Consider the following 17,712-nt stretch of genomic DNA (forward strand, 5'->3'; position numbering starts at 1 on the left):
GACATGTTCAAAGCTCTGAGAGGCTGCGCATCTTCATCTGCTCCGCAAACTGAGCAAGGTGCAACTGCGGGCCATTTGCGCCGATATCGTTGTCCAATCTGAGTGGATCCGAATAAGCAGAGAAGACGACCTCAAACAATCGCAAGACTGTTGACAGACGCCATGCCGTAGTAGAAGTGCAAAAAAGACCAGAGAGTGTCGATGAAGGGTCGAGCTGTATGAGTTGACTGTAAGAATTGAAGTTCTGGCCTGTTTTGGCCACGATCGATTCGCGTAGATGTCTCTTTTCGAATCAGCCAATCAGCTCGCGAGATTACTCATTAGTCAACCCCCAAGCCGTGGACCTCACCTCCACACCACGCACGTCCTCATCCCGCCTCCGCAACGACAACTACGCCTGCGGGCACCGACGTACTCCCGCAATTGACCATCATACGACGACCACAACCATCATGATTGCTCGAACACCAACAACACATGCCCTCAGCGGCGTCTCCAACCGCGCTCTGCCTGCTGCTTCTGCCACCGCCCGTCTTTCCGCCGCCACCACTTCTGCCCGTCAACAGCGCAGGGGCCTCGCAACCGTCCAAGATACTCCCGTACACCGCCATGGTGGTCTGAAGGACCAGGACCGCATTTTCCAAAATTTGTATGGACACCATGGTGCGGATCTCAAGAGTGCGATGAAATATGGCGACTGGTACAAGACCAAGGAGATTATTACGAAGGGGCATGATTGGGTGCGTGATACACGCCAATCCTATGACGCTCGTATGATCCGCCGCTGACAGTGTCAACAGATTATTTCCGAAATCAAGGCATCTGGCCTCCGTGGCCGTGGCGGCGCCGGTTTCCCTTCGGGCCTCAAGTGGTCGTTTATGAACTTCAAGGACTGGGACAAGGACACTAAGCCGCGATACCTGGTGGTCAACGCTGATGAGGGCGAGCCGGGCACTTGCAAGGACCGCGAGATCATGCGCAAGGACCCGCACAAGCTGATCGAGGGATGTCTCGTCGCTGGTCGTGCGATGAACTGCACAGCGGCGTACATCTACATCCGTGGCGAGTTCTATCATGAGGCGAGTGTCCTGCAGCGTGCCATCCAGGAGGCCTACCAAGCGGGCCTGATCGGCAAAAACGCTTGCGGATCCGGCTACGACTTCGACGTCTACATCCACCGTGGAATGGGAGCCTACGTCTGCGGCGAGGAGACCTCTCTCATCGAGTCGCTAGAGGGCAAGCCTGGCAAGCCGCGTTTGAAGCCTCCGTTCCCTGCCGCTGTTGGTGTTTTCGGTTGCCCTTCGACCGTCGCCAATGTCGAAACCATTGCTGTCGCCCCCACGATCTGCCGCCGCGGAGGAAGCTGGTTCAGCAGCTTTGGCCGCGAGCGCAATGCTGGTACTAAGCTTTTCTGCATCAGCGGTCACGTCAACAACCCGTGCACCGTCGAGGAGGAGATGTCCATCCCGCTGCGCGAGCTCATCGACAAGCACTGCGGCGGCGTCATCGGCGGCTGGGACAACCTCAAGGCCGTCATCCCAGGCGGTTCATCAACGCCCATCCTGCCTAGGCGCATCTGCGACGACCAGCTTATGGACTTCGACGCTCTCAAGGACTCGCAGTCGGGTCTGGGTACGGCTGCCGTCATCGTCATGGACCAGTCGACCGACGTCGTCCGCGCCATTTCTCGTCTCAGCGCCTTTTACAAGCACGAGTCGTGCGGCCAATGTACTCCCTGCCGCGAGGGTTCGACCTGGACCTACCAAATCATGCAGCGTTTCGAGAAGGGCCAAGCTCGCGCCCGCGAAATCGACATGCTGCAGGAGCTTACCAAGCAGGTCGAAGGCCACACAATTTGCGCGCTGGGCGAGGCCTTTGCCTGGCCGCTGCAGGGCCTCATCCGCCACTTCCGTCCCGAGCTCGAGGCTAGAATAAAGGACTTTGCCGAGAAGAACGGCGGCGAGGCTCTGGCTGGTGGCTGGCAGCACAACGCCTCCAAGCAGGGCATGTTGATTGCGCCAGGCCAGTAAATTTACCTTCGATAGACACATGCAAGATTTCTCAGGGAGTTGGTTGTCTGCGTTGCCCCGTCGTCTTCGAAAACGAGATGCAAATGATAGATCGCAATGCTGGGTTGCGTCTGAGTTCTGAGCCAGCAATGGAAGTCCGCCTGTACAACGACCTTTCCTCTTTTCCCTTTTTCGCGTTGCTTTGGTCTCGTTCTTCTTCAAGCGTTAGTTCAATGTCAGTTTGTCAATGTACAGATATTTGGGCAACGCGTGCAATCCACGTCTCGAGTAAATGGTGAAAAAGAAGTCGAAGCCCTAGAATGAAATGCCTTGAAGTGAGCGCACGCTTGATTTGTCCATGATCCAGAATAACTCCCGGGCCCAACGCCGTCCCCTGCTAACATTACCTCTGCAACGAACGGGATTGGGGTATCCATCTTGACAACCACCATCGCATATCTCCAATCGCGCCCTGCCCAGCTCGATGGCCGTATCAATCAGCCCAAACAAATTCCGACAAATTCTTCCCGCCCAATGGCGCCATCGCCGTCCAGGTCGAACTCCTCAATCATGGCAACCAGCTCCTCTTCTTGCAGGCCCTCGCCCAACTCGCGCGCAACGCGCCGCAGGTCGTCCAGCGTGATGTTTCCCTTTGCGCCAGCGTCGAACAAATCAAAAGCGCGCAGGATCTCTTCGCGGGGGTCACGCGTCAGTATGCGGTGCGCCATGATGGCTTGAAAAGAGGCGAGCGGGAGCAGGAGACGGGTGGGCCCGGTGAAGGTTATTGGTGGTGCGGCGGCTTTCGAGGTGGGTTTATTGAGGGAGGTTGCAGGAACGCTGCGAGCGGGTTAGTCGAGGGAGCTCGTGTTGTTTGTTTTGGGCTTGGCTGGATTGCAGAGTGGACGTACCCGTGTGTCCGCAGGATGTTGAGAATTTCGTTTTTCGGCAGGTCGAAACCGAGCGCTTTCATGGCCACCTTGAGCTCGTGGTAGTCGATGTGCCCGTCTTTGTCGAGGTCGAAGAGTTGGAACTGCGGCGCGGCATCTCAGCACATTGTCCTCCTTCTGCCAAATCTGCCCTTCGAGCAAAACATACCGCCTCGTTGATCTCCTCGCGATGCTCGTCGCTCAGCTCGGCCAAGTCGCCGCGCCCCGCGTTCTCGAGCCTCTCGCGCTCTGCCCTTTCAGCCCGCTCGCGCTCCAGCCGTTGCGCCTCCCGCTGCTGGTGTGATGTTGCGGCGCCCGCTCCAAAGCCTGCCGCCGATGCGCTGAAGCCGGCATTCGATGGCCCTGCTGCTGCTCCACCTGAGGTTCCGGCGGCTCCCGTTCCGCCGCGATGTCCACCCAGCCCTGACGTAAAGCCCCGACCTGGGAAAGGGTTTGTGGATGCCATGGGGAGCTATTGTTGGACGATGCAAGAGAGGGATGCAAACGGTCGTGGTGGTCGTCGTGGTGCGAAGTTGGTTGGCTCGGCACAATGGGGAAGTATAGTCGAGGATTTGGATACGCTGAAAGGTCTTTGTATAGCGGCGAGGTTGCAGTTGACGGACAGGGTTCTTTGTTGCGATGGTGCAGGTCAATGGTTTGGGAGACGCGTTCGAGGCGCGTTTTCGCTTAGAGTCCGTCGGCAAGGGTGCTGCGCCAGTTTGGGTGCGCCGGTGCCGGGCTGTTGCTATAGCTCCAACGACCTGCTCACTCCGCTCGTCCTTTTTCGTCTGGAGTCATTGCAGCGGAATCATGTCATCTTAGCATTGTCGGGATGATTCCATCTGTTTGCCAGACCTTCCCGGGCCCAGGCTTCCTGCAGGCTGCGGACTCTAGGCAGACGACAGCGCACATCTGCCTGTGGCAGCCTGGCGCCGGAAAACAGCATAAAAGGCGGGAGAGTGCCAGAACAGCAGACCAGCGGCATTGACTTTTGGACAATTAGAAAGAGGAGCAATTCAATCTATTTCCTCTCTCTCCTTAATTGTGAAAGCGAAGTGTGAATTGCTGCGTGAATCACGTGTGGACTTCAACTTGCCGACGCACGGGCCGCATCGCCAGCCCCCGGCGCGAAAACCCGCGGCCAAGGCCTGCCAACCTCACAGCTACCACTTCATCATCCTCCCTACCGCCCTGCTCTCTATCCCCACTCTCACCCTCGATCTCGTCCCTCCATTTGCGGCGAATCGAGCCTTGATTATTCCTTGCCTCGGCTGCTGCCGCGCTCTTCTGCCCTTCACCCGCGCGCAGCAGTCCCTCTTCCCTTTTCTTAGCGCGTCGTCGCGACGCACGCCGCACTTTTCCCAACTCAACACCCATCGGACGACGCCTCGCGCGCGTTTCCTCGCTTCGTCTACCCAAGTTCTCGCGATCGCGGCGACTTTAGCGTTACGCCATGTCTTTCGGATCAGGTTTCGGCTCTGGTGGTGGCTTCGGCTCCACCAACAACAATTCGGGCTCAGGCTTTGGTGGATTTGGAGGTTTTGGATCTGGCAACACCAGCAACACAAACACTGGAGGAGGTGAGTATCCTGCGCGTTTGGTTTGATCTTGTACTTGTCCTCGGCCGATGCCTCTGCGAATCGACCCTGGAGCTCGCCCTCGCTTTGCCTTTCGAATTGCCGCGCGCCATCCAGAACAACCCGAGGTTGACTTTGGTTTCTATCACCATCCAGGCTTCAGCTTTGGTTCCAACAACAACAACCAACCCGCCTCTAGCGGAGCTCTCTTTGGAGCCGCAAACAACACCAGCAGCGGTGGCTTCGGCAGCAGCGGAGGTGAGTTTAACTGGCATTGTCCATCGCCGTCTACTGCGTTCCGCACAAACTCGCAGTCACCCATGGCCGGCATCGAGGTGAAGATTGGCCGCGGTTCGCGCAACCCCGTCCTGGCGCGTCACAATGGCTGCACCGAGAAGACCACGCCAAAGACCTCGCAATCCGCACAACCATCGACGTCGAGCTCTCCCAACGTCCGGCATGGTTTACGACCCAGCCATTTGGCTTTCCGGCCACACTAGAGACGGCCGACTCGGCACTCCAGGGTCTTCGCAGAGCGCGGGACTTGACACAGACATTGACCAATCGCTAACTGAGATGGACATTGTAGGTTTTGGTAGCACTCCCTCCACGGGTTTTGGCGCGAAGCCTGGCGGCTTTGGCGCGACCAACACTTCGACAAGTGGTGGAAGCCTTTTCGGCAGCAACACTGCGACTGCGCCGGCTGGCGGTACGGGCTTTGGCGGTGGATTTGGAAACAATGCAAGCACCACGAGCGCGTTCGGCAGCACGAACACTACTGGTGGTCTCTTCGGCCAGAACAAGCCGGCCGCCACTGGTTTTGGCTCATCGGCGACTGGCACAGGTGGTCTCTTCGGCAGCGGCGGTACAACTACGAGCACTCCTGCATTTGGAGCCGGCGCGGCTACGGCCATGGGCAACCAGCCGACTAGCAACAACGGCACCGCGGGTACTCCCTTCACGGCCTACACTGAAAAGGACAATGCTGCCAACCAGAATGCCCACTACCAGACCATTACGTTTCAACAGCCGTACCAAGCCTTTTCTCTGGAAGAACTGAGATTCCAAGATTACCAGCAGGGTCGGCGTTATGGCAATGCAAATGGTCAAGCGGGTGCTTTTGGAACCAGCACTGGCTTTGGCGGATTCGGGTCATCGAACAACAGTACGACTACGCCTGCTTTTGGCGCGAACAACACTTCGACTGGAGGCGGAATGTTCGGATCGGGCAACACCAATACTACCACTGGCTTCGGCAGCACGCCCAACAACACCTCGACGGGCTTCGGCAGCAACACTGGCAACAGCGGTCTCTTCGGCGCAAAGCCTGCCACTGGCGGTCTTTTTGGAAGCACCCCGGCGTCTCAGCCCGCATCTGGTGGTATGTTTGGTAGCGCGGGATCCACAGGTTCGACTGGATTTGGCAACACCGGCTCGGCTTTTGGAGGAGCAGCAGCAAATACGTCTTCGCCATTTGGCGCCAACAACCAAACTCAGAACAAGCCCGCCTTTGGTGGATTCGGCTCCGCGGGCACAGGCTCGGCATTCGGAGGCTCGACTGGCGGCTTCGGACAACAAAGCAACACCTCGACTGGAAGCAACTTGTTCGGCGGCGCGAACAACAATGCCGGCAACACCGCCTCGCCCTTTGGCGCTGCGAACAACAACACGGCGCAAAATACTTCCAGTCCTTTTGGTGGATTCGGCCAGAACAATCAGGCCCAGCCTCAACAGAACCAGACTAGCGGCTTGTTTGGTTCTGGATTCGGCGCGAATAACAATAACCAGCAACAGAACAAGCCCCTCTTCGGCGGTGCTTCGACGGGCACCACTGGAAGTCTTTTTGGTTCCAACACGCAGCAGCAGAACCAGCCTGCCACCGGTGGACTCTTCGGCGGTGCCAACAATAACCAGCAGCAGAACCAAGGAGGTCTTTTTGGTGCCAAGCCAGCGGGCACCACTGGAGGTCTTTTCGGCTCGGGCTCTACTCAAAACACAAACACTGGCTCCAACTTGTTTGGTGGCTTGGGTCAAAACCAGAACAATACGCAGAACCAAGCCGGCGGAATGTTTGGAGGCGCCAACAATCAGCAGCAGCAGCAACAGAACAAGCCTTTGTTCGGTGCTAGCACTGGTTCTACTGGTGGCATGTTCGGCGGTAGCACGTTTGGTCAAAACAACAACAACAACACCTCGGGAGCCCTCGGCGGCAGTTTGTTTGGTGGCAACGCTCAGCAGAATCAACCTCAGCAGTCGACTCTTGGGGGTAGCTTGTTCGGCAACTCAACCGCGCAGCAGAGTACGAACCAAGCTCCAAGCTTGACCGCGTCTCTCAAAGACAACCCATATGGCCATGACAACCTGTTTGCTAGCTTAACCTCGCCCTCGGCGAGCGTCGGTCCTCTGGCGACCCCTCTTTCAAGCAGCCAAAAGAACAAGAAGAGTGCAATCCTCCCGCAGCACCGCATCAACCCTGCTGCTTCTTCCCGCCTCATTACCCCGCAGAAGAGGATGGGCGGGCTTGGATTCTCGACGTATGGAACTCCAGGAACGGCTCTCGCTAGCGGCAGCCCTGGCCTTGGTAACAGCATGGTCGGTGGCGGCAGTTTCTCCAAGTCTCTTGCGAAGAGCTTCTCTACCAGCACTCTCCGCAGCCCTATCAACACCGAAGACAGCATTCTCTCCCCCGGCGCTTTCAACCCAGCCAAGCGTCCCAGCTATGCCAACACTGGCAGCATGAAGAAGCTGAACATCAACCGGAGTCTCAACGTCCGCCCCTCCCTCTTCGGCGATGAACCCACCGCGAGCCCGGCTTCCCAAAAGAAGCGCGTGAGCTTCGACGCTTCGACGACCCTGTCCAACGGTCACATAGACAGCACCAACGGTGCGCTTGTCCCAGCAGAGCGTGAGTCTGCCACCCCCAGCGCTGAAGAGCAGGGCTTCTTGCGGTCTTCCAAGAACGGCGAGACGCCCAAGAACGTCTTTACCAACGGTGACAAGCCTGAGGTAGAACAGGCCAAGAGCAACGAGGTTGTTCTGGCCCAAGAGAACGGCTCCTCGCCCAGCTCCAGCCGCGGGACTGCCGCTGCCTCGGGTCGCAGATCCAGGAGTCGCGTTTCGGGCGATTACTGGGCCGAGCCTCCTGTTGAACAGCTCAAGAAGATGAGCAAACAGGAGCTCAAATCCGTTGCCAACTTCAGAGTCGGCCGTATCGGCGTCGGGGAGATTCAATTCGAAAAGCCTGTCGACCTCACCGGCGTTGACCTGGACCGCATGTTCAGCACAATCATCTCTATCAAACCCCGCAACGTTACTGTTTACCCGGTCAAGGGAAACACCCCTCCTGTGGGCAAGGGTCTCAATGTCCAATCCCTCATCACACTGGAGAACTCCTGGCCTCGTGCCTCCAAGGAAGGAACTGAGACCGAGCGCCATGCTCATTACCTCCAACGTCTCAAGGAAGTTGAAGACACGGAGTTCGTCGACTGGGACTCCAAGAAAGGTGTGTGGAGGTTCCGCGTGTTCCACTACACGACGTACGGTCTCGACTATGACGAGGATGAAGATGTTCCCATGGATCAAACTCCTGCGTTGCCTTCTCCTACGCCCATGGCTCGCAACTCGCCGCTTCCCCCTCTGAGCTCGCTTTCCCGCCTCTCGGGAGTCGACAACACGACGCTGATCAGCCCGGCCGAGTCAAGCCCCGACGACACTTTTGAGTTCAAAAGAGGCAAGGTCTCCACAAGGAGCGTCCCTGGCAGCTTTGACACCAACGCGCCGTACTACGAGGACGACCACATGGTCGACGGTCAAGATGACACCATCACCAGCACTCATTCTTTTTTAGATGAGCGCTCCGTGGGTCCGTACGAGGAGGGTAGTGACATGGATGCTGCCTCTTACCGTAGCGGATCTGATTCGGAACCCGAGCAGAACATGGTGGGCTCGTTCCCCGTTCCGGATCGCACCACGGAGCCGACCCCCACCAAGAACAGCGTCTTTGATGCGACGGGCATGCCCAAGTCCATTCTGAAGCAAAGCCAGCCGTTCCGCAACAGTCTCGGAACGCCTGCCAGACAACGCTTTGACTTTGAGGGAGACTGGGCCGCGCAGCTCCAGCGCACCATCAGCCCAAAGAAACAGGATCGCCAGGCTCTGCGCGACAACCAGAGCAATGTGCTCAAGACGTTTGATGAAAAGGACGAAGCCACTCCCAAGGCGAACAAGACAACCGGTCCTTCGCAATCAATCACCAACCACATTGATTTGATGAGCTCACTGTTCGGAGCGAGCACTGCTCGCAAAACGGGGAGCATTGGGCCTGGGCAGAAGAGAAGTGGTCTTGAGGTTTGACTTCCCTCCATTTTGCTTTTTCGTTTAGGCACGGCGTGGCGTCTGGCGCGTATTGGTCCCAGTTGGCTCTGAACTTGGATTGGTCGAGGGCCAGACGTTGCGCCCGCTCATGTATTTATTTAGTTTAGGACAGATTGAACAGTTTGCTAAAATTTGGATGTTTCCACAGTGGCCGTACCAAAAGACACCCAAAACCGGTGATGACCTTGGCGAAATGGATGAACGCGACCATGCGTTCCACGACAGCTTCAAACCCAGCTGGACCCCCGATGGCGGCTTCACGTACGCGGTTCCCGGCTCTGCTCCGAGGATGCGAGGCAACTTTTTCAACAATGTTGGCAGGTCGCTGGTCGGTCAGCGAAGGGACGTGCGTTTTGCCAAGTTTGCGACTCCTGACGATGTAAGTTGGCTACCTGTGAGGGAGATCAAAGCTAATACATTCAGATATGGTCGACTACAATGGCAATGCAGGCCTTGCCGAACAACACCAAAATCATCGCTGGAGAAGAGTGTACTCCACCTCGTGCAATGACTCTGGAGATGGAATTCAAGCAGCTTGCTCAACTAGTCGACACGAGCACTTCGGCCGGCAAGTACGAGCAGCAGGTTTGGAAACTTGCGAGCATCCTTTTTGACAACATCTACACCTTCGAAAAGGAAGCGCCCCCCAAGGTCAAGGCTCCCGATTTCCGCGCACACGAGGAGCAGATTCGCGCAGAGATGCTCAGCGACTTTTGGCAGTCCATTGTGCTTCCGGAAGCTCAGCGCCAAGCACGTCTTGCCAAGTCACCAGAAGAGAAGGCGATCGCATACCTTTCCGCCAACTGCGTCTCTGAAGCTTGCCATGTCTTGATCGAAGGCAGGAATTTCCGACTCGCCACCCTCATCTCACAGATTGGAGGCCCAGCATCTACGCGTGCGGCGATGGATGCTCAAATTGACCAATGGCGCGCACAAGGAGTCTGGTCTGAGTTTGCTGTACCCATCCGTGCTCTCTACACGCTCATGGCTGGCGAGTGCGCCGTCATCGAAGCAGCCGACGGTCCCCAAACCGACCAAGCTGAAGCGGTCAGAATTTCCCAAGAGCTCGGCTTGGACTGGCGTCAGGCCTTTGGCCTTCGGTTGTGGTATAGAAGAGAAATGGGCACGACTGAGAGCTCGGTTTTTGACACCGTCAAGGACTTTCAAGATGAGTTGACCAAGGGAGACGAAGCAGTGCGTCCTGTGCCATGGTTTGTGCGCGAGGGTGTGGACATGGGCTGGGACGACCCCAAGCCTCAGGAGCGCGAAGATTTGCTGTGGGGGCTTCTCAAGCTCTACAAGGCACACAGCAGCAAAACGCCTTCGAGCGTCACGGGAATCTTCAGTCCGGAAAATGCCACGGGCAATTCCCTCAACGCACGTCTGAGCTGGCAGCTTCTCACCCTCCTCCGCGCGAAGAACATTCTGCCCCGCGAGGTTGCCAACCCCAGCTGGAAGCATTCTGGTCCCGGTGACGAGGTCTTCAGCATGATCGAAGTCACCGAGCTTTCCGACCACCTGAACACAACATTTGCGCTTCCTTTGCTGAATGAAGAGCACTGGACGCATGCCGCCTGGCTTCTCATTCATCTCACAGACGACACTGTCCGCGCCGAAGCACTCAAGTCGCTCCTGTCTTTCCATGCTTCGCGCATCACCGGGGCTGGAATATCAACCACAACCGATCCCACCAAAATGATTGATCGCCGGGGGCCTATTCCTGGCTCTATCAACGAGCCAAGCGAACGCTACGTGTCAGTCTTTACTTTTCTCACCGAGGACCTCAAGATTCCCGCCCCATGGATTTACGAGGCCCTTGCCCAGCACGCACGGGCGGTCCTCAATGACCACTACCTTGAGGTCCGCTACCTCCTGTTGGCAAACCTCCTGGTCACCGCGCACAACGTCCTGATCTCGACCGTCGCCCCTGCTGCCGTCATTGCCAACACTGCCGACGAGCTTGACGCCCTGCGCGACCTGCTCGGCAAGTTCGTCGCGCACCCCATGCACCCCTCCATTCCCTCGCAAGACTGGAAGCGTGGAGGTCTCGTGTATGAAGACTACCTCCAACTGTTGCAGCAAAGCAATGCTGCCGCCAGCGCGGCATCTACCGGTCCCGTTGCAGTCGCCTTCCTGGAGCGCGAACGAGCGAAAACTGTGCCCCGTCTGGCGTCTTCCCTCGCAAGTCTGGCGCCAGACCTCGGCAGCAAGGAGTTGATCGAGCGTGCTGCGCTCAAGGAGATTGCGGGACGTCTGCTCAAGAGCTTTGGCGGCCCGGGCTCGGTTGCTGGAGCAAAGGGCAAGGGGGCATCTGCATCATTGCAGGCACAGTTGAAGGAGCTGAGAGGTATGGGAGTAACGGAGGAGGTTGGCCTCAGGGTCGGCCGCGCTGAGGGTCTGGGGTACTACCGCGCTGTTGTCGGGGGCGTGAGGGTATGATTCTGACTTGGTGGGGATGAAGCGAGGAATGCATGGATTTTGAGAGAGACGGGGGATGGATTTCATTCGACGAAACGGGGAAAGAAATGGCAACATGAGAGGATGGGAGAGTCTGGAGATGGGTTACTTGAGAGCGTCATGTCTGGCCGAGGAAAAAGCTGTTGGATGCAAACGAGAAGCGACATGGGCTGGAGCGAATTCATTCGTGTTTTTTCTTCATTAATCAAAAATAGCGCGAACAGGGGTGATAGCACGCGTCAGGCAGCGTCAATCATCCAAGAGTTCTCAGCCAATTTTCTTGTTGTGCATGTCATGGTTGATATTCAAGGAGGGCTGCAAGCCGCCACCAGCCATGACCAGCCAAGACCCCTCTCGCAGACTGCCGGCTGCCGACCACCCCAGTGCAGAGTTGAGTTTGCAGCACAAAAACCAACTCTTTTCATCCGCATCGATTGAAAACCATTGAGACTTTGACCATGCATCGCCACGCATCTTGAGCAGAATAAAAAGTCCGATGACTGCCAGCAACAGCCTGCGACAGCCTGCGACGACCTCCACAGATGATCTCCGCCCAGCATCAGCCTCTCAGCTTGGGCTGGGCCAACACGCGCGCTCGCTCGCTCGCTTGCTTGCCAGCTGGATGTGAGCAGCCACCAGATCGATAATGACCGCGACCTTTTTTGGGCACTGGGTCTCCTTTTGTAGCAGACCCTCTTCGAGATCACGTTTTTCTTCGACTGACTGGGCTGGGTGGGCTGTGCCGCAGCGCGCGCTGTCTCTCCGCTTTTCTTCGTCGCTGCCGAGCCGGTGTTTTCTCCATCATCCGCTGCCACGCAGTTTTGCAGGAAAGCCATTCGATTGAAGAAGCTCCTGCACGCGGAAGTTGAGGTCTTTCATTGGGAGGAAACCTGGGCATTTGCATCACGTGCAACGGCGCTCCTGCCTCTTACCTTTCCTGCCTACCTGCCTGCCTTATCTATCAGATTCTCAACATGTCATCTCAGCCGTCTTTCAGCACCTCAAACAGCGAGGCGATGAGTTCAGAAGAAAACGCCACGGCGTTCGCTGAGCAAGAAGAAATTCACATTCCCATCGTGAGTTTTCTCATATCCAGCCACCAGTAGCAGTACAAACAGTCCTCGTAGGCTGACCAGGTGCTCGATAGGAAGATGACCATGATTCTGCTTACGGCGGCGACGATGCCGTGAGCGATACCACGTCCGTCGCTGAGTCTATTTGGAAGCATCGCTACGAGAATGGTAGGAGGTATCACAAGTACCGTGAGGGCGCTTATTGGGGCCCGAATGATGATGCTCAGAACGACCAGCTGGATATTGGGTAATTAAAGCCAGAAGTAGGAGCTTGTGTATGTTTTGCTGATTTTGTAGTCACCATATGATGAGACTTATGCTGGACGACCGCCTTCATCTGGCGCCGATTGAGGATCCCCAGGTGAGCCGTTGATTGAATTTACGTGCCATTTTGATCGATGGTTGATGTTTTGGTCTTTGAAGAGAGTCTTGGATGTCGGTATGTTGGTTACATGATTATTTCCTGTCAATGGGGACAGAGCTGACTTGTTTGATGCACGCAGGCTGCGGAACAGGAATTTGGTCAATGTACGATGTCCCTCCTCCAGCATGTCCAATTTCTTGCTTACTCCTGACACTCAAATTGCAGTGACTTTGCCGACGAGCATCCCTCTTCTGAAGTAATCGGCACAGACTTGTCCCCAATCCAGCCCGCGTTCGTTCCGCCAAACGTCAAGTTCGAGGTAGACGACTGCACTCAGCCATGGATGTACCCCCAAAACCATTTCGACCTCGTACACATACGATGCCTCTACGGCTCAGTCTCTGACTGGCCAGCACTATACCGCCAAGCTTACGAGTATGTCCCCAAAACAGAATGGGATCTCGCAACGACTTCTGAATTCCCCACGCCCGCATCCCAACTGACATCACACAGCCACATCAAGCCCGGCGGCTGGATCCACCAGCTCGAAACCTCGATCCAATTCAAGTCCGACGATGACAGCTTCCCGCCCAACTCCGCTCTCCTTGAGTGGTCCGATTTGTTCATCAGCACGACCGAGAAGTTTGGCAAGACCATGCGCGTCATTGATAGCATGAAGCGCTGGATCACGGATGCTGGCTTCGAGCATGTCAGAGAGGTACGCTACAAAGTGCCTGTTGGCCCTTGGAGCTCAGACCCGAAGCTCAAAGAGCTGGGGAAGTGGAATTTGCTCTACTGCTATCATGGATGTGGTGAGTTCGTTAGGCGATGATTGAGGACTGTCTTGTCCTGAGGAATCTGCTAACTTTTATCTCGTAGAGGGGTGGGCAATGTTTCTGTTGACGAATGTCCTTGGAGTAAGTGCCACTGCGACCTAATTTCCACGTGGTCTTCAGGCGTTGACAGTGTGTTTAGTGGAAGCCTGAAGAAGTACAGGTCCTCCTTGCCAAATTCAAGAATGCGCTCAAGGACAGAAAGACGCATGCGTACTATGAGATGTAAGTGATGCATCCTGTCTGCACAGTTGCGATGCATCTCTTTCTTCTGCATCACTGACGGCAAATGCAGGTCCGTCGTATATGGACGAAAGCCAGAGACCGCCAGTTCCTGAAAATACGACAACCCATCTTCATAATGACTGCAAGCGGAAACATCATCTACTGACTTTCGCACTATCAGTATTTAGCGAACATTTGATTTTCTAAAGGGCGGAATGCTTAGTGTTTCAATTCCTATTATGCACCATTTGCCGCCCATTGTTTTTGCGTCAAGTTCACCACGTTCCGACTCTTCATCCGGTCCACCTCCTGTTCCTCAAATTCTGTTCAATTGCGACATAACACGATGGAGAAAAGGAGCAACTCACGCAACAGTCGAATCCACACGTGACCCGGACCTCGGAGCTCGGGTCCCGTGCAGCACGCCGAAAACGCTTTGCCCGGTCGGCGACAGATCCTCAACGGGAAACCGAACGAATTGCTCCCCACCAAAGCACGCGTACCTGCAAGACGTCGTCACAGCCTCCCCAAATTTGACAACGCCCTGTGATTGCCGGACAATGCACACCTTTCGAGCCTCGTATACCAGTATCCGACCCCAGGTTCTGGAATAGCCTGAAGATGAGTGCTTTTGAAATACCTTGAAAGCCACGTTGAAGTTTGCGGGGGACCTGGACGGCGGGCAGCAAACCGAGCACATGGCACCTCATCGTCGACTCGTGGTACAACAGCACGTGCGACGTTGACCACAGCACCTCCCTATTTCCATGTATTTCGGCGACATCACCCGGCGGCAAAAAAGTCGGGTAGATAGAGTAGGAAGCTGCTAACGCAGTGCGGTAGGAGGCGCGCCAGGACCTGCTTCGGGCTCATCTACGCCGAGCCAGCACCCAACAGCGTACGGCCGGCTTTGCCCTTGTCTGCATCCAGGTCACACGTCCTGCCGCTGGACATGTTGCTGCATCCATCTCGCCAAGCGCCTTACACTGCAGAATAGCACCCATCACATACATCTTTGAAAAGAGGGAGCTCCGTGAAAGCTGCGAAAATGGTTACGTCGACGTTACTGTCGTCGTCGAGACTCGGAAAATCCGAGTTGCACGGTGTATGATCGACACGGGGCCGTGTTGGTGTCGTCGGCCTGAGGTACGGTCTTGGTCTGTTGTAGATGGTGGCCTTGGCTGGCAGTTGGTCGAAGCAAGGGGAATTGATGCGGCCTTCGGTGTGGGTCGTGGAGTCGGTCGTCTTGGTGGTATATAATGACCACGGTACATCCGCACTCGGAGAGAATGGTGTTTTGACAGTGGGAAAATAAAGAGCTGTGGAACGAACCATTGGCAAGAGCAAGGACTTGGGTTTGATCTTCCTCACTCTCTACAGTCGTTCTCTGGTTTGCATTCTTTCAACCACAAGCTCCATCATGAAGGCCAACCTCCTCGCCGGGGCACTTGCTTCTGTCCTCCCCCTCACGACCGCCGCTCCCGCGTTGCCCTCGTCCAATGGCTCTTCCAATGCCGACAACCTTTACGTCTCGACTGCGCCAGACACCCCGCAGCCCTACATTCTTCCCAAAATGGCCGGCCGCGCAGTGGCCGTTGGTCAACAAATCTACCGCTTCAGCGTAACTGGCAACGCTTCAGCCGGCGCCTTTACCCTCATGCAGACCAACGCCCCTGGTTCAAGCGAGCTCGGCGTCCTCCCGCATATCCACAAGAAGCACTACGAAAACTTCTACTGCACCAAGGGCAGCTTCCAACTGTGGGCTCAGTCAAACACGACGACCAACGCCACGCAACAGGCGCGCGTCCTCACGCAGGGTGACTACGGTGCCGTTCCGCCAGAGACGATCCACACGTTCCAAATCACGGACCCGGACACGCAACTGACGGGCATCATCTCGCCGGGCGGTTTCGAGGAGCTCTTCATCGCCATCGGCGACGGCGACTACACCTCGTCGACGGGCTCCGAGTACGTCCCCGCCGCATCCAACTCGTCTTCCTCGGGCGCGGGCTCCTCGTCCTCGCTCATCTCGGCCCTCGAGTCCTTCGACGTCTACGCGCAGCTGAGCTTCAACCCGCGCCGCGACCTGATCAACGGCACTGCCGGCGGCGCCAACACCTGGCACACGGCCAGCACCCCACTGGCCGTGGACACGTCGTCGCCCGCCTTCGTCGCCAAGGGCTACGGCCCCAAGTACCTCTGGCGCGGCGACGCCGGCTCCGGCCAGTACGCCGTCGTGGCGCCGCTCGTCACCGAGACGCAGAGCGGCGGCAACTTCACCATGGGCACCATCACGCTGTCGCCGCGCAGCGCCAACGCCTCGTTCGCCTCCACCGAGAAGACCAGCCTCCCCGTCCACGTGGCGCTGCAGGTCGAGGAGGGCGAGGTTGTCGTCGAGATTGACGGCTTTGCGGGCCAGGCGCGCGCCATCCAGGGCGACGTCATTTTTGTCCCCAAGGACACCGCGTGGAGCTGGTGGGCGAGCAGGCCCTTCACTAAGGTGCTGTATGTTAGCGGTGGTGTTGGTGGTGTCGAGGAGAAGTTCTTGAGCCAGGCTGAGAGCTGGAATTGGATTACCTATCCTATTGCTTAGATGGATATAGTGGAGGGGTCGTGAGAGTTATGTTCTTGTATATGCTTTCTGATAGAGTAGAAATTTCCAGCGATGGTGGTCCTGAGGCTTGAGTGTTCTCGGGGGAGTTCCGCGTCTCTACAGACTTTGCATGACTTTGGACTGAAGAAATTTCGTTATCGACGTGAGTTAATGCTCATCTTCATGATTCCATTCCGTCATCAGCGCGAAAAGAAGATGTTTAGTATAACATGATTAGAGCGGGGAGTAATCCTGGTCCGCGACAAGCAGTCATCTTTGAATCCACAAGAGCCCCCGACCCGCACCAAAACCAGTGTGGTACAGCCTGTAGGTTTGTTTTCTTCCAACTGATGCGGAGGATGACGCATCCTTGAAACATCTCCGCTTGCAGATGCCCTTTTTGCTTGTCAAGCGAGACTTTCTTATATCTCTCAGTCCACTCCTTCGGGGGATGCTTAGTCACTGGGCAGCTATGCGGTCTGGGCAATCGCGATCACGCGCAGAATTCCACGTGGTATTGCTACATGGAGGCAGTGCGACTACCTCGCGGGTATTTAAACAGTGCCGCCTTCTCTTGCTTGACTACCAACTCCAAGTTCTTGCACTAGACAACAGGCACGCCAATGCCAAACGACTACTTTCTGTTCTTGGAGTTCCAGTGGCGCACGACTTTCTCGTGGGATCTGTTGTCCACACCACTTGTCCGTCTTTCTCTGCCCACAAACTCAGGGAAAAGCCAAGCCTGTTGACGGTCCTATTCTTGAAATCATGATTTTGGATCAATGAAGTCGGCACAGCGCACCATCCCACGACGATGCTGCAACCCCTGAAAAACACATGGTCGCAAAACTTGCTTTCCTCAAGACAAAATGTCGAGGGAATATCCACCCAAACCAAGAAGTATCCGAGAGGATCGAAGCGCGAAAATTGGATGCTGGCGGATTAGATGGAACCAGCCAGCTCAGAGGCCTGCTTCTTGGCCGAGTTGGAGGGAACAGAAGCCGCAATATATATACGCCAGAGCACCGAGTCATTTGTATGCAGTTGCACAGGGCTTTGATGTCCTAGAGCGCGTATCCAGAGAGCTCTCACACGTGCATACTGAACTAGATGGTTTTCGGTATAGTCGCAGTGTGCGATGTCAGGTTCCGAGTATAAAAAATGCTGCAATTTTGACTTCTTTAGGTGGTACAACAGCAGAGAAGTCGCATGCGCCAAGAAGCATTTGGATGTTCCGAAACACTCTTTGTCTGTGTCGTCCTGCCGCCAACCCGACTTTCC

At 56.2% G+C, this 17,712-nt stretch overlaps 6 protein-coding genes across 6 annotated transcripts; 4 read left to right on the forward strand and 2 right to left on the reverse strand.

Annotated features, from left to right (window-relative positions):
* Positions 1–372: 372 nt before the first annotated feature.
* Positions 373–2,030, forward strand: BKA78DRAFT_280363 (uncharacterized protein; the record flags this gene model as incomplete). Its single annotated transcript, XM_066885607.1, has 2 exons — positions 373–740; positions 801–2,030. The coding sequence occupies exons 1-2, from the start codon at positions 453–455 to the stop codon at positions 2,028–2,030; spliced, it is 1,518 nt and encodes a 505-aa protein (XP_066747113.1). The 5' UTR covers positions 373–452.
* A 476-nt stretch (positions 2,031–2,506) lies between these two features.
* Positions 2,507–3,401, reverse strand: BKA78DRAFT_248829 (uncharacterized protein; the record flags this gene model as incomplete). The annotated part of the gene is made up of 3 exons (XM_066884426.1): positions 2,507–2,846; positions 2,918–3,039; positions 3,105–3,401. The coding sequence occupies 3 exons, from the start codon at positions 3,399–3,401 to the stop codon at positions 2,507–2,509; spliced, it is 759 nt and encodes a 252-aa protein (XP_066747114.1).
* Positions 3,402–4,388: 987 nt separating this feature from the next.
* Positions 4,389–11,325, forward strand: BKA78DRAFT_351463 (nuclear protein 96-domain-containing protein; the record flags this gene model as incomplete). Its single annotated transcript, XM_066891174.1, has 5 exons — positions 4,389–4,515; positions 4,669–4,974; positions 5,036–8,859; positions 9,035–9,265; positions 9,310–11,325. 5 exons carry the CDS (start codon positions 4,389–4,391, stop codon positions 11,323–11,325), a joined length of 6,504 nt encoding a protein of 2,167 aa, XP_066747115.1.
* Positions 11,326–11,535: 210 nt separating this feature from the next.
* BKA78DRAFT_108189 (uncharacterized protein) lies at positions 11,536–12,471 on the reverse strand. The gene has a single exon (XM_066882208.1). It carries the CDS (start codon positions 12,177–12,179, stop codon positions 11,649–11,651), a length of 531 nt encoding a protein of 176 aa, XP_066747116.1. The 5' UTR covers positions 12,180–12,471; the 3' UTR covers positions 11,536–11,648.
* BKA78DRAFT_108087 (S-adenosyl-L-methionine-dependent methyltransferase) lies at positions 11,996–14,124 on the forward strand. The gene is made up of 10 exons (XM_066882206.1): positions 11,996–12,419; positions 12,491–12,663; positions 12,714–12,777; positions 12,840–12,855; positions 12,920–12,944; positions 13,006–13,215; positions 13,294–13,592; positions 13,660–13,697; positions 13,756–13,838; positions 13,909–14,124. The coding sequence occupies exons 1-10, from the start codon at positions 12,318–12,320 to the stop codon at positions 13,949–13,951; spliced, it is 1,053 nt and encodes a 350-aa protein (XP_066747117.1). The 5' UTR covers positions 11,996–12,317; the 3' UTR covers positions 13,952–14,124.
* A 1,134-nt stretch (positions 14,125–15,258) lies between these two features.
* BKA78DRAFT_351465 (RmlC-like cupin domain-containing protein) lies at positions 15,259–16,431 on the forward strand (the record flags this gene model as incomplete). The annotated part of the gene is made up of 1 exon (XM_066891175.1): positions 15,259–16,431. One exon carries the CDS (start codon positions 15,259–15,261, stop codon positions 16,429–16,431), a length of 1,173 nt encoding a protein of 390 aa, XP_066747118.1.
* Between the last annotated feature and the right edge of the window lie 1,281 nt (positions 16,432–17,712).

The sequence above is a fragment of the Phyllosticta capitalensis genome (genome assembly GCF_038381095.1).
Source record: "Phyllosticta capitalensis strain CBS 128856 chromosome Unknown BKA78scaffold_3, whole genome shotgun sequence".
Taxonomy (NCBI): domain Eukaryota; kingdom Fungi; phylum Ascomycota; class Dothideomycetes; order Botryosphaeriales; family Phyllostictaceae; genus Phyllosticta; species Phyllosticta capitalensis.